Source organism: Mchenga conophoros, linkage group LG1 (genome assembly GCF_057382185.1).
Source record: "Mchenga conophoros isolate Kocher_MC1m ecotype Shallow Benthic linkage group LG1, M_conophoros_male_GT1.1, whole genome shotgun sequence".
Taxonomy (NCBI): domain Eukaryota; kingdom Metazoa; phylum Chordata; class Actinopteri; order Cichliformes; family Cichlidae; genus Mchenga; species Mchenga conophoros.
In genome coordinates this window covers 14063646-14077723 of record NC_140526.1, presented here as the reverse complement: position 1 = coordinate 14077723, position 14078 = coordinate 14063646, and the positions used below count along the sequence as shown (strand labels likewise).

General features: G+C 37.5%; 1 protein-coding gene across 3 annotated transcripts in view; it reads left to right on the top strand.

Annotated features, from left to right (window-relative positions):
• The window catches only part of mdga1 (MAM domain containing glycosylphosphatidylinositol anchor 1), a 216138-nt gene that overhangs the window by 152365 nt on the left and 49695 nt on the right, over positions 1-14078 (top strand). For all 3 annotated transcript variants that reach the window (XM_085266885.1, XM_085266899.1, XM_085266889.1), the window contains 3 exons: positions 621-920; positions 6218-6484; positions 6649-6797. In XM_085266885.1, the coding sequence (XP_085123011.1) occupies positions 621-920; positions 6218-6484; positions 6649-6797 (716 nt within the window). The remainder of the gene's footprint in view (positions 1-620; positions 921-6217; positions 6485-6648; positions 6798-14078) is intronic.

The following is a 14078-nucleotide window of genomic DNA, read 5'->3' as shown; positions in this document are numbered from 1 at the left end:
GTGTGTTCATGTATTCTTTCTTGTGTGTTTTAAATCATAATATATACTTAATCCTAGTAATAATATTTTTAATGTTCCCACATGTCATTAAAACTGTGCGATTGTCTAATAAAATCAGCTCTTTAAATGTCAGTGCCTGTCATACAATTTTATTGTCCATCTGTCTCTGTTTCCCTAGTTTTTGCCAGTTTATCCATTAGCACTATCTGATATTTTAAATCATGTTTGCCCTCGGACTTCTTGTTAATTAATCTGAAATTTATTTTTGATCCAGAAAAAAAGTGCCAGTTTCTCGTTAGCTTGGCAACAAGGACAAGGATTACTTTATTAACCCTTTATTAGCCCAAGGTTATGTATTCGTGCTTACACTTTCCTAATGTTACTGACTACGTTGGAGGATATTTTAAAGTGGAAACTCTAACAATAGCCAAGGGTTTAAGGAACTGTTATTCTTAAAAAAAAAATATATATATATATATATATATATATATATATATATATATAGTACTGTTATAGCAATTTCTAAACAAGAATTATTATCTGATCAGATTATATGGAAATGACAAAAATTAAATTCACACTTTGTCTTACTTGCATTTTTTGTCTTTGCTTTCTCCCAGTCTCTCCTCCAGTGCTGACTGTTCCACCCGGACGTCAGGCTGTAAGTGTGCGAGAGGGAGGTAATGCCGAACTGGTGTGCTTAGTCGTAGATGGCAAACCACGTCCTCCTATACTGTGGTCACGGACAGAAAAGGACTTGCTAATGCCCTCGGGGAAGCCCACAGTGGAGACGCCTGATGGTCGCTTGAGGCTAAAGAACGTTAGCCGGGACATGATGGGGGCATACAGGTGCCAGACTGCTCCATACAATGGGCTTAACATTAAACGCAGAGAGGCACAGGTTCAACTCAATGTGCAGTGTAAGTATGGATCAGCGTACTTTCAGTTCAACATCCAAAATCCTTTGGCTTAAGCTGAATACAGGTCTCTCAGATTAAGAATATATCCTGGTGTCAGTAAGTCTAGGTTAGTGTAAACTCTTTTCAAATACTTTTTTGGGTGCAGCTTGTGTACTATTAGGAAAATGCACGATAATACATGATAACACCAGCAAAAAAATTAATGATTCTGAAGGCGTCACAGAAGCTAGGAAGGAAACTGGCTGTTTAACTTCAGAGTGCAAGGTGCCTAACCTATTGCATCTCACACATTTTACATTTTCTGCAATTAATCGATCAAAGTTTTCAGTTACAATCAAGGAAATAATTTCATAATCCATTTCTAAATTTATAAATTTGCTTACTTACAAAGAATTGAACAGTCTTTAACTTTTAGTAGAAGGTTGAATTGAATGGAAAGAGACAGAGTATTATTCTATGTTTGACTGTGGGGATGGTCTTATTTGGGTCATATTCAGCATTTGGTTTCCTACCGCCAATGCGGCAATTTGATATTAAAGAGCTTGATTTTGTTGTCATCTGACCGCAACCTTCTCCTGTTAGTTAGATGTTCACTAGCAAACTTGAGCAGGGGGCTACTACAGGATTGAAATCCTTTGGATCATTGACAAGCTCCTTCTGTGTATATATTTCTTGGGTTTCTGAATAATCACACCAGTAGTTGTCATCCTCCCACCAAGGTTCTTGCTGATGTTTTTGTAGCTCATTCCAGCTTTGTCAGGCTCTACAATCTTGTTCTTTGACAGCTTTTTGGTCTTGTCCATTGTGGTGGAGAGGTTGGAACGGAAGAAATGAATTAACTGGACAGGTGCACGCTAATTTCTGGACTTTAGGTTAATATTGTCTCTCTGTCCATTAAAATGAACATACGGCAAAAATGAATGACCTTTTATTTCTTTGTAAGTGGGCTAACTCAAAATTTTAGCAGAGGATCAAAGTATTGTGATCCCTTATAGGGGAGCATGTAGCGACTAAAGAGGGGAGAAAAACATGCTTACTAATGGGCAGCGAGTGGAAACACGTAGAGAAAAAATCATTTTGACAACTTTCCAACAGAGACCTGTTTCTGTAAATTAAAGAACATATCCTGTTTTTTTTTTTTTTTAAATTATTTTACTTTTCCATTAAATTTAAATAATCACTTTTCTTTCTCTCACCCTCAGTGAAGTCATAACAGTTATACTTCACTAACAACTATGGACCCTATCAGCAGATAAGAAATTGTAAAAGGTGGAACAGAAAGCAAATGAGGACATACCTCTATTGCTCAGAGGCAGCTTTCACTAAACCTACTGCTTTCCCTTTGTGAACATTCGACTGAGGTCTGTCATTATAAAACTCCCAGAGGATCTACTTTGAGAGAGGAGAGGATGTGTCTTAGTAACGTAACGCATCATTTTGATACCTTTTTCCTTCCCATGAGGTTATCTTCTTTTACTTACTTTTACCATCCTGGAACTTTGACAGCCCTTATCAGTGCTAAGTCATGGAATGTGTGAGTACTACACATCAGCCTGCATATGTGTAAAACTGAGCAAGCCTTTTGCAAAACTTTCAGCCCTTTAAAAGAATATCTCTTCTTCCTTCAACTACTTGAATAAAAACATAACTTTTATTTCTCATTTATGTTAATGTTGTAAGAGTTAGACACTGTGGAATTGTAGATATAGTATATATAGCTTCTATATAAATATAGGTATATTAGGTATATACTAAAGAAACTGAGTATATTTTTAACCAGTTGACTTAGACAGTTGTTTTAAGTTGATACATAGATAATTTTTTTGCATGGTAGTCAATCTGTGAAGTCAGTTTTGAGGTAAACAGTCATTGATAAATTGTATATGTATTTTTTTTGTTGTCAAGGAACATTGAAACATTGTAACACTGAAAGTAAATTGTTTATTTCCATGGCTTCATTCATAGATTTAAAAAAAAACTCTCACTGTTCATTCTGCCAAAAAAGTCAAAGGCTTTTTCTTTTATCTCTCCTAAAAACTGTATATTTATCAGGAAGTAAAGGACCAATTTCCCACCTATTTACTGACCTACCTGATAAATACAAGCCCAAATTAGAGCCCTCTCCTCCCCTCTTCTCTGCAAGGCGGATTTACAGGGCTTACTAATGCAGGCAGGGTGCAAGGGCGACACTCTGTGAGCTCTGCTGTCTGCACTGGCCAACTCTGATTAATGGACCAGGTGGCCACCGCACTATGGACAGCGAAAGAAACGGAGCAACGAGACAGCTACATGAGCAGGAATAGGAGTGAGCATAATGGGGTTAAGAGAGAGCTTGAAACAGGAAAGCATGGATGGTGATGGGGGGAAGGGGGAAGAGAGGATGAGAAGGTGCTAACAAAGCGAGGGACTGGTTGGCAAATAGAGAAACAAGAACATATTTCAGTGCAGCCAATCAAACTGTGGAAAATAAATTTTCCACTTTTATTCAGCTGCGCCTTTGTCCCCTGACTTAATTTGTTTATTTTATCACGTTTCTTTGCTTTATTCTGTTTACCACTGTTGATTGATGTGAGGGAAGGATGGCATCATTTTTTAAGGCCGATGTAATTAAGTGGATAGGCAGATGCTCGCCACTGTTTCCACTCTTGCCTCTCCCACTCCCACTTTTGCCTTGTATCACTTCTATACTTGCCCAGTGTTCCTTTTTTCCCTCCTGGAGAGATGGCTGTTCTTCCTCATTGCCATTCTCATCATCATCAATCAGTTAACTGCTGGCCATGAGAGAAGACCTCTCTCTGTCTTGTCATTCTCTTTCTGCATCCTGCATTCTCTCATTCACTCCCCACCTCCCATACTCAATCACTGACTTCTCTCACTTTCACACTGCACGTTCCCTATCATTTGTCTTCCTCTTTGTCTTCTTCTTTAAGAGCGATCCTTTCTTCTCTCATCCCTCCTTACCCCTCATGCATGCTACCTTCCTCTCTCAGTCTCATGTAAATTGATTTTCTCTTTGTGCACTGTAAATGTTTGGCTTGGTCAGTGTTGCATTCCCGGATGAATTCATTTCGCATTCAATAAGATGGATAGCGATGGTGTGTTTACATGGATTATAGTCTTTTGACTATGAAACATTGCAACAGTGTGCTATGAGTCCTGAATGAGAAGCAAATAAATGCAAAAGCAATGCTCTGGAGAATTTTGGGGGGGAAAAGTTTAATTAGAAAGTAAAATAACCACAAAAAGTGGAATCTACTTGAGCAGTTGTTGAAATGAATATATTAGATGAGAAAGGGAACTGTGCTAGCTTAATGATTTCTAAATTGATTACATACCAACGTATAACTCACCTCTGTTTTCCTCCTTGCTTCTATTGCCATTCCTCCACGTTTTGCCTTTTTTCTTTATCCTTCTTATCTATTTCCAAAGTCAGCAATCAGTATGCATATGTGCTGTAAGTGGGAGCAGGGTGTGTGACCATACACTAATCAATCCACTAGGATTACAGTATGACCTTTGACCACTTACACATCCCTCAGCGTCGCACATCATCACATAGCTGTGGGTGTAGGGAGTAGCTAAACATTAGTTTTGAGAGATCAGAGAGGCAGTAATTGTAACAGAGTACACAACACCCAGTTAGCATTTGTGGGAAGAACTTTGGATACATGCTGGGAATCTAGACTATAAGCCAAAAGACAACCTAGTGGCTGAGACGTTAAATGCTTTGGTGGTTTGCGATCTTTTTAGCATTCAGGTGCTTACTCACTGGCATAGAATGGTAAACTGATTTCAAACAAGAATTTGGTTTGGCTGTGTATACCCGTCCGTAGCAAAATAAACAACAGCAACAAGAAAAAAAAATATTATTGAAAGTTTTAGTCATAGTGAATTTAAATGTATCTTCTTCAGTTCTTTAGCTTTCAAGAATATGTATTAAATGGATAATGTGTTCAGGCAGGTTATAGCTCTCAGCTTATCTATTCTGGTTTCTGATGTGTAAAATGCAGAAGCTGCTGAATCCTTAAACTTAAATTACGTTAGTCTTTAAAAAGGTGTAACATCTGTGTGTAAATAAAACATTACTTGTCTAGCATCTTTCTTTCAATTGAGTGCAACTCAGCGTAATCAATTAGTAATAGACATATATTATTAATTTAATTAGTAACACTATTAACATTGACTTTATAAGACAGAAAAAGAAGAGAGTTTTTAACCATTATTTTTAATCTCTATACTGTAGAGGCAGGTTTAGGTTTCTGTTTAATCATATCAACACCTCCATTGTCAGCCAACCGGAGATTTTGATATTGTATAAAGCACAATAACAGGATCTCTGTTTCTCTTTCCCTCCCTGCTCCTTGCTTTACATTATCTTACTGTCTTTTTCTTCCCTCCATACTGCAGCTCATTCTGTCTGTCTAAATTACAGGCATAACATAGATTAGACTATAATTACACATCTGTGTCTGATAAACTTGATTCATAAGGGGCGCTAGTCATGCTGTATCACCTCTGGGCCTTAACACCAGATCTCATCAACGTTAGTACTGCAGTACCACCATTAGCATCTTGTCTATTATCTACATGATTAGCCAGGGGTGAACTAGCTGGCTGGTGATTTGTGGCACAGTAATTTGGCTGTGTTGTGTCTTGGCTGACCCCAGGGCAGCAGTGGCTGGTCAATCATTAACCACAAAGGCACACATCACTGTTGACAGGTTAATTACAACTGGTTAGGATAGGTTAGAAGCAGGGATAAGAGTGTGGCTCGAAACGCCTGATCCCTTGTGGCAATAACAGTTGTTTTGTGTTGGATGATTTGTAACAACACATTTTTTATAATGGTTTAAGAAAATCCACTTTGCAAAGAACATAAAGAAGTGAGACATGGATGACACTGTCTTTGCAGTCCATTTGGTACTACATGTCTAAGACGAGTTTCTGAGATTAAAATGTGGGTTTTTTTGGAAATGTCTGTTTCAGTTTATCTTCATTCCCTTATGATGAAAACAATTTTTAACATTAGAAACCAGCTAGACCAAACTAATTTTCAAATGTTTATCTGCATTCATATTCACAAATTAAGTTACTGCACAGTTACTGAATATAAGTAAGAGAGAATAAAATAAGGATTCAGCTCTACAATAAAGTACTTGTGCAAAAACCTAATAATGAGTATTAGACTTGCAATAACAGTGGCAAGGCTGTTTAAAAAATGCTACTGCTGCACTTGCATAAAAACAGAGTATAATATTCACTTTATTATTAAAACACAAGTGTTTATTTTTCTGCAGACCCTCCCATTCTGGACCCAGTCTTTCAAGATGTCCGTTCCAGGAACTATCAAATGGTAACCCTGAGATGTACAATCCTACGATCAAACCCTCCTCGCCTAACAGACATCCGCTGGTTCCGTAATGGTGACTTCATCCGTATGCCAATGCCAGACCTGAAGGAGACACCGGAGCTGAAGTTCAAACTGGAACCCACCAACAATGGCTCTTACGAGTGCCGAGTGAGCAATACTGAGGGAACATCAGCATGCACATTTAATGTCTCTGGTGAGTGTGCCATTAATGGAAAAAAAGTCGTAATCCTCTTATTATCAGTTTTATATTCCTGTACTCATTCACCCTTACCTCCATATAAAGATTTATTTTTCCTTCTGTGTCATTCAGTAATTTTTATAAAACATTGTTGCTCTATATCGCTCTCTGTCATACAGCACAACCATACAATGCTGAGTTTTACTTTGATACACCCAACCCTGTCCGGATTCTGAAAGGAAACAACTATTCCTACAATTTGCAGTGGACACAAAAAGAACCTGATGCCACAGATCGCATCATAGGATACTGGATTAATGTTCGAAAGGTAAAGTTCCCCCATATTTAATCCATCTATATATATATATATATATATATATATATATATATATATATATATATATATATATATATATATATATATATATATATATATGTATGTATGTATGTATGTATGTATGTATGTATATATATATATATGTATGTATGTATGTATGTATGTATGTATATATATATATATATATATATATATATATATATATATATATATATATATATATATATATATATGTATGTATGTATGTATATATATATATATATATATATATATATATATATATATATATGTGTGTGTGTGTGTGTGTGTGTACTGTATGCCTATTTGCATGCCTCATTACACACATATCCTGCGTGTAGTATCTTATAGTATCATTCGTGAGATCTTGACAAGAGGCAAGTGCAGTGGATTGACAAACACCAACTCACTGACTTTGTTTATCAAGCACTCATGATACTGATTTGATTGGTCTAACTTTATCCAAGGCAAACTTTGGTCACCTGCCTTTGTAAAAATCACCTCTAAAGCTGACAGCTTGTATAGATAAAAAGCATACACACAGGACTGTAAGCAGGAAAGTTTACATTCTAAGTAAACATGGGGCTTTATGAGCTTGGGAAGTGTCAGAGTGTCAGACATGTGTAGACAGTCAAAGCCACTCATTTCCTTTCACTCATGCACTCAACTTTACTTTTAGGATTGTATTGTATGTTTGTTTTTGTTTTTTTATAAAAAAAAGTTTTGTATTAAACACACTTGTGTTTCCTTGCAGTGATATATCACTCTGAGGCAATTCCTAGGCAGGATTTATCAGCCTTCTGGACTTTTTATTTTAGATTTGCCACATATATTTAATTTGCTGTCTGGATCTGAGTGCCAGACTAGTACTAATGTGTTTATTACCAATTCCACAATGAAAGGAATGCCATCTTTTAACCACATGAGTCGAGAGACAGTTAGCATTTTTTTAATCCATTTTCATGTTTTAGCTTGCCCTCAAAGGATTGACTTTCTATTGAGGCCACTACATTTCTGGAACCCCGTGAAGGTTGTTAAATGAGTCTTGCAGTCACAAATTAGATTAAGCGTGTACTGAAGAAGCTTTTAAAACCTTAACTTCTTTCAACTCAATTTTGAGCCAAAACAAGGTGATGTTTTCACCATGATCTGATACACCACATTTATGTACGTTTGCATAAACTCGTAGGCTTTATGACTGACCCTCGACGAAATCCAGTACTTTCGGAGCCCCTAATAGGACAATGATCTAAAATTAGGAACCTCTGTCCACAATAGTAGAGCACCCTGAGGCCATGTTCTTGTTATGTTTCAAGCATCTACTCGTATATTACTGGCCTTTGTCAGAAGACATGAAGGTAGTGGTGAATTATACACAACTGGCTGGGGTTGGGTATGGTGTGCATGCATGTGTGTGAGAGAGAGACACTTAAACAGAGGGAACGTGAGGACTGCCAGCTTGCTTTTGTGTGGATGAATAGTTAATTCCCCTCCTGCTTCAAGACTTGGCTGCTTACCTTATTAAGTAAGGCTCTTCTGGGAGACAGAAAATGAGCACTAGTCTTCGTAAGATGCACATTAGATTGCATGCCTAAGCTCTCTGAAAACTCACTCTTCCTCCTTTGTTTCATCAACCTCTCCATCAACCTCTCCTGGCTGTCCTCGCCTTTTCTGCTATGTATCCTTATTTCACTTTAGTCTCTTACCTACTGTCCGTCCCATTTCTTTCTCCCTTTGTGCCTTGGTCACACTTTTGCATTCAGTCCTTCCAGCCCTCTCGGTCTCGCTCTCTCCCTCTTTCTCTCTCTCTCTCTTTCTCTCTCTCTCTCTCTCTCTCTCCATCTCCGTAAACTGCAAACCTAATGGCATTTGATGTTGGGTGAACCATGGAAAGCGGAATAGCGCTGATAAATAGTGGCTGCAAGTTCTTATGCCGACAGTGTTAAAATAATGAGTTGCATTAAGTGGCAGTTTAGGACTTCTTAAATGTTGTTAAGCTTTAATTGAATTTCAAGGTTTTTACCTGAATTTTTTTTTTTTATGTGTTCATTAGAGAGTGAAAAGAGACAGAAAAATAAGGAAGGCATGGAGGTTGTGAGCAAGAAAGTGAACGGAAGAGTGCGAATGGAGAGAAATACGATGCAAATTAAAGAAAAACATCAAATCTCACTGGCCCTCTCAACTATTAAATAGAGTACGAGAAAATTCAAATGTAATACCATCTCAATTTCACAACCCATCTATTTCTGAAACATTTTCTCCAGCTCATCCTTTTAACGCCTTGGCACTCTATCTTTTTAGCACCTACAAAATGATATGGGGGTCTCATGAGAAACAAGCAGGTATAGAGGGGAATACAAGAGGACTCGGTTCGTGTAGAACAGCACTCTTCATCGCAGATCTGACTACATGACTATAACTTTTATACTTTTTGCTTCAGCTTGATTCTTTTATTATGTGTGAATAGGTATGTTTTAAATGAGATTTAATGCAGATTTATTCTGTTTTATGCCTGAAGAATATGAATGTATTTCATATTGTATAACTGGCATTAATATATTTACTCGTTTGAACAAGGAATGTCCTTGTGTGTGTGCGCGTGTGTGTGTGTTCGCATGGCAGTTTATGTGGTTTACACCAAGACTCATTGGCAGGCTATGAAATCCTTGCTTACACGTCTTAATTTAGTTTCATTCTCCCTGCAGGGGGTTTCCCTGTGTTTGAATTAACAGTGTTGACAGGGCCTTTTTTTAAAAAGCCTGTCCTCACTCCACGTTTCCTCGAGAGATAATAAATTAATATGTGATAATTTTACCTTTTTACAGCAAGAGCAGCTGATTTACTTTTGTTTCTCAAGGCTTTGATATTATTTTGTCTCACACTAGAGCTGGGCGATATGAGATTTTTTCATATCACGATATGTTTTTTTCATTTCAGGCGATAACGATATCTATCACGATATAAGCCAAATAACTATATTTGTAAGATTTAAATGTGCCGTTGCTCACAAGTAAAATGTGAAATAATCAGCAGCTTGTTTTTATTTAAATATTTATTTCCCATAATAAGTTCAACAGGGTAGATGTACTTAAGGAACATGAGACTTTTTCAGATAAATAAAGGCAAATATTGCAAACTACACAAAAGGCAGCCGCTAAAGCGTTTAAGTTTCAAAATAGAACAAACGAAACAGACTACTTAATTGTCAATTCCACTTAGGAACAAAATATTAATTCTAAAAATAAATCTTAGTTTGTTTTACAGAAGAACAGACAAAACTGACTAACTTTTGTCAATATCAAATAAACTGAGAACTAAAAGGAAATTCTCAATCTCTCCTTGTTGTATAGCTTAGCTTTTCAAACAGTTTTAACAGTTACTTTAGTCTGACAAAAGCCGAATGACGAATTAGCGCTTCCAGTCAGAGACTGAGGCTACGTCCACACGTACACGGGTATTTTTGAAAACGGAGATTTTCCGTTTTCGTTTTAAAAAATAATCCCGTCCACACATAAAGGCAGAAATGAAGGAAAACGCTGCTATGAACATGCCAAAGCAGCAGGTGGCGCTAGATTCCTAACCGTGCAGAAATGTTGGCCAATCAGAAGTCTAGAAGCCTCGGTGGGAAAAAGTAAACAAAGCTGCAGCATAGAAGCAGAACAGAGTCGTATGTGTGGAGGGACAGTAACTGTGTGTATATGTAAGCATTTAAACACTGCAGAGAGTAGAATTAACAGTAACAGTATTGTAGAAATTCATTTCACTGAAACAATAACGTGGCGCACAGTGTGACGCATGCACCAGTTTATTGTATTTCCAGACTTGCTTTCGGCACAATTTACAGTGCACGCTACTCTGTTTTTTGTCAGACTTGAAATAGCCGAAATACCTTCACACTACGGAACTTCTATGGCTCTTCCGTTCGACAATCTCTCCGGCGTTGGAACCATCATCTGTTTTCTCTTCGGTCACGCTCGGTTGATTTTTCTAGTCGGCACACTCATTTCCTCCATTACCCGCTGGCTGCTTCCCAAACAAACACACGTGCGGCTTGGCACTTGTGCTGTACGTAACAAGTCACGCGACGTGACGCTGCGGCTGTGATTGGTTTGGCTCTGCGCTACTTAGTTTGGATTGGCTGACCTTTTTTTTTAATTTTTAATTTTAATTTTTTTATTTTAAGAGGACAAGAGCGGCGAGGTCTATCGCGATAGCTTAATTTCTCTATCGAGTAAAAGTTATATCGCGATACATATCGTTATCGTTCTATCGCCCAGCTCTAGCTCACACACACAGAAAGCTCAGGGTTTATGTCATCAGAATTCTTCTGTGATGCATGTGCACTCATGTGTTATGTAAATAAATATGATTCAAACCCAAGAGGGTCAAATTTGTAGAATTTCTTTGCTGAAAAGTAGTTACACATTATCAAAATCTAGAAATACACATAAACAACTGGGAAGAACAAGAAAGGTTTAACGTGCTGGTCATCAAACTTGAAATGGACATTCAGAAAGCTGCTTAGTAAACATGTCTTTAACTCTAAGAGAAAGTGAATCAGTCTTTTGCTTTGCTTTAGTTGCATATATTTGCATGCAGTTATGTTGAAGTTTTCAATTCAGTTTAATTCATTTCAACCATCAACAATTTAGCGACAATTGGCAGCTCAAGACACTTTATTATGTATTGCAAAATAAAGTTCCTGCTATTGTATATTACAGATAAAAATCCCATTGATTAAAAATGTACCTTTGAACAAACACTTGACTACTGCGAAGAACAAAAAATAAATGATTACATGAAGAAAGGCACCACTAGGTTCAGGACGTGCACCATCTGCAGTGACCTGTTGGAGTAAGGGGAAAGGAAAGAAGAGCACAGAGAGAGCATTACATAGAGAGGTCTCCACTTAGAGGGATGAAGGCAGTGGTTGTCTGCAGCTGCCACAGCTATGGAAACGCGGGTGTTTCCAATTGATTGAGAAGTCGAGTTGGTGAAGTCTCCTTTGATCCACTCAAAACAGTCCTCTACCAACTGTACAAACGATGACTAGCTGACACTGGAGTCTCTCACTGCTTGTGTGCTGAAATATTTCACTGTGTGTGCTTACACTGAAGCTAGCTGATTGAACTCTGTTATTTCACTTTGCTCTCTCTTCATTTTATGATTTTTTTCTGTAGGCTTGTAAATCAAATTTATAAAACTCTGGTCTTTTTCCTGACTGACTCTAACCGCATCTTTCCATTAACCTCGTATGCAATAACATGGCCTTGGTGAATGTTTTTGAATATCCTTATTAACTCTTGCCAATCAGAAACTACTTTTTTACTTCTGTCCTTACATACACTCACTGGACAGTTTATTAGGTACACCTTGCTTCAGAACTCCCTTAATTATTTAGGGCAAAGATTCAATAGGGTGCTGGAAACATTCCTCTGTGGTTTTGGTCCCATTCTATGCACGTGTTGAGGGTCACATATGGCAACAGACTCAATAAACTGATCTGCAAGGCCAGTAGTGTTGTGGGGATGGAGCTGGACTCCTTTAAGGTGGTGTTGGAGAGGCGGATCTTGTCCAAGATAAGGACAATGCTGGACAATACCTCCCCCCCCCCCCCCACTCCCTGATGAGGTAGCCAGTCACAGAAGCATGTTTAGTGAAAGACAGATTACCCAAAAAGATTGGTTGTGTTGTATAATCACAGATGCTCTTCTGCATATCTTGGCTGTAAAGATTCATTATTGTATTTACTGTTGCCTTACTGTCCCTATTGCTATAACTTCAATTGCCTTTCTCCCTGATTCTAAGGTTATATTGAACATATCTACATTCCTCAGTGACCTGAGTTGCTGACATGTCATTAGCTGATTAGATATTTTTGAAAAGATGTTCTTAATAAAATAGGCTGGTTAGTGTATAGCATGTTTGCATTTTAAGAAAACATGTTATACACGTTTTCAAGAAGATACAAAACCAGGAACGTTACACATATTCTCCCATTGTTTTGTTTTTTTACAGTCAGCATGATTTTAAAACTAATGTAAGGAAAATATCAACCTGGTAACCAAGAAACCTCTTTAGCCATCTTTAGATGGAAATTAGTCAGCTAACTCCCTTCTAACTTCTAAGTCCATTAAACTTCATAAATCCTGTTTCTCATGATGACTGGATGTTAAACTTAATTGTTACACCTGGTAGAGCAGCCACACTCATCATTTTATTTAATATGAAAGAATTTAGACAGTTTTTAACTCTCAGTGATGTTGCAGTGTTTGTTTGACTTTGGAACCTGAAGAGGACCTGGAAACAGCTAATGACATCAGACTTAAAGAGCGAATAGTCTCTCTCTCACACTAGCCAACTCGTTTTATTGCCTAAACCACATTGACTGGTTTTGGTGCCTAAACCTGCATATACACTGGAAGCGATTTGCTCATTGCTGTGAATTTCTTTCAGTGTGTATGTTGCTTAAGCCTAAGAAAACATCAAGATCAAACCAAACAACACACAAAAATGAAGCTAAAGCCTAAAAGAAACCAAAGAAAGTGTAAAAATCACGAATTCAGTGTGTGATTCTGGTGACAAAGTGACTTACTCAAATTCAGCTATTGCCAGAAATCAAATATAATTTATATTTGTATTCTTTCCATTTCTTTGTTTGTTTGTTTTTATCCATTTTTATTCAAAAAATCCCTTTCCTGTCTGAATATTCTTCACCTCTTTTCTATATTGACCAGTCTAAACCCAAGTTGTGTGTGTTATATCACTGAAGTTGTTCAGCTAGTAGCTGACCTGCCTTCACATAATAACTATTCAGGTTCTTGCACTCTAAGATTTAGCCACACACAGTCACACAAAGTGTCTCTGTGCAAGCACACAGTCCACATTACCATATATATGAGAGATGAAAAATATTCATGATGAATTAGAGTTGTACATTAAATCAAATATAGGAATAATTTATGTACATAACTAGCCCAACAAGGCAGATACACACGTATGTTTGCACACAGATAGACCACATAGGCCTTTGTAAGCATAACTTTTCAATAGACAGAGTGCAAAGAAATGCATCAAGTATCAGTAAATTGCTGGATCAGTCATAAAAGAGAACCATTAACAGACGATAATAGAAAAATTAACCTTAGCACAAGGCTGCCTCGCTGTATGCTGTCAGTCCACATTTCTGTCATTTACAGATCACTCTGCCTCCATGGTCCTATTTCATAGCACAAGTTCTCCTGCTCTTGCCCT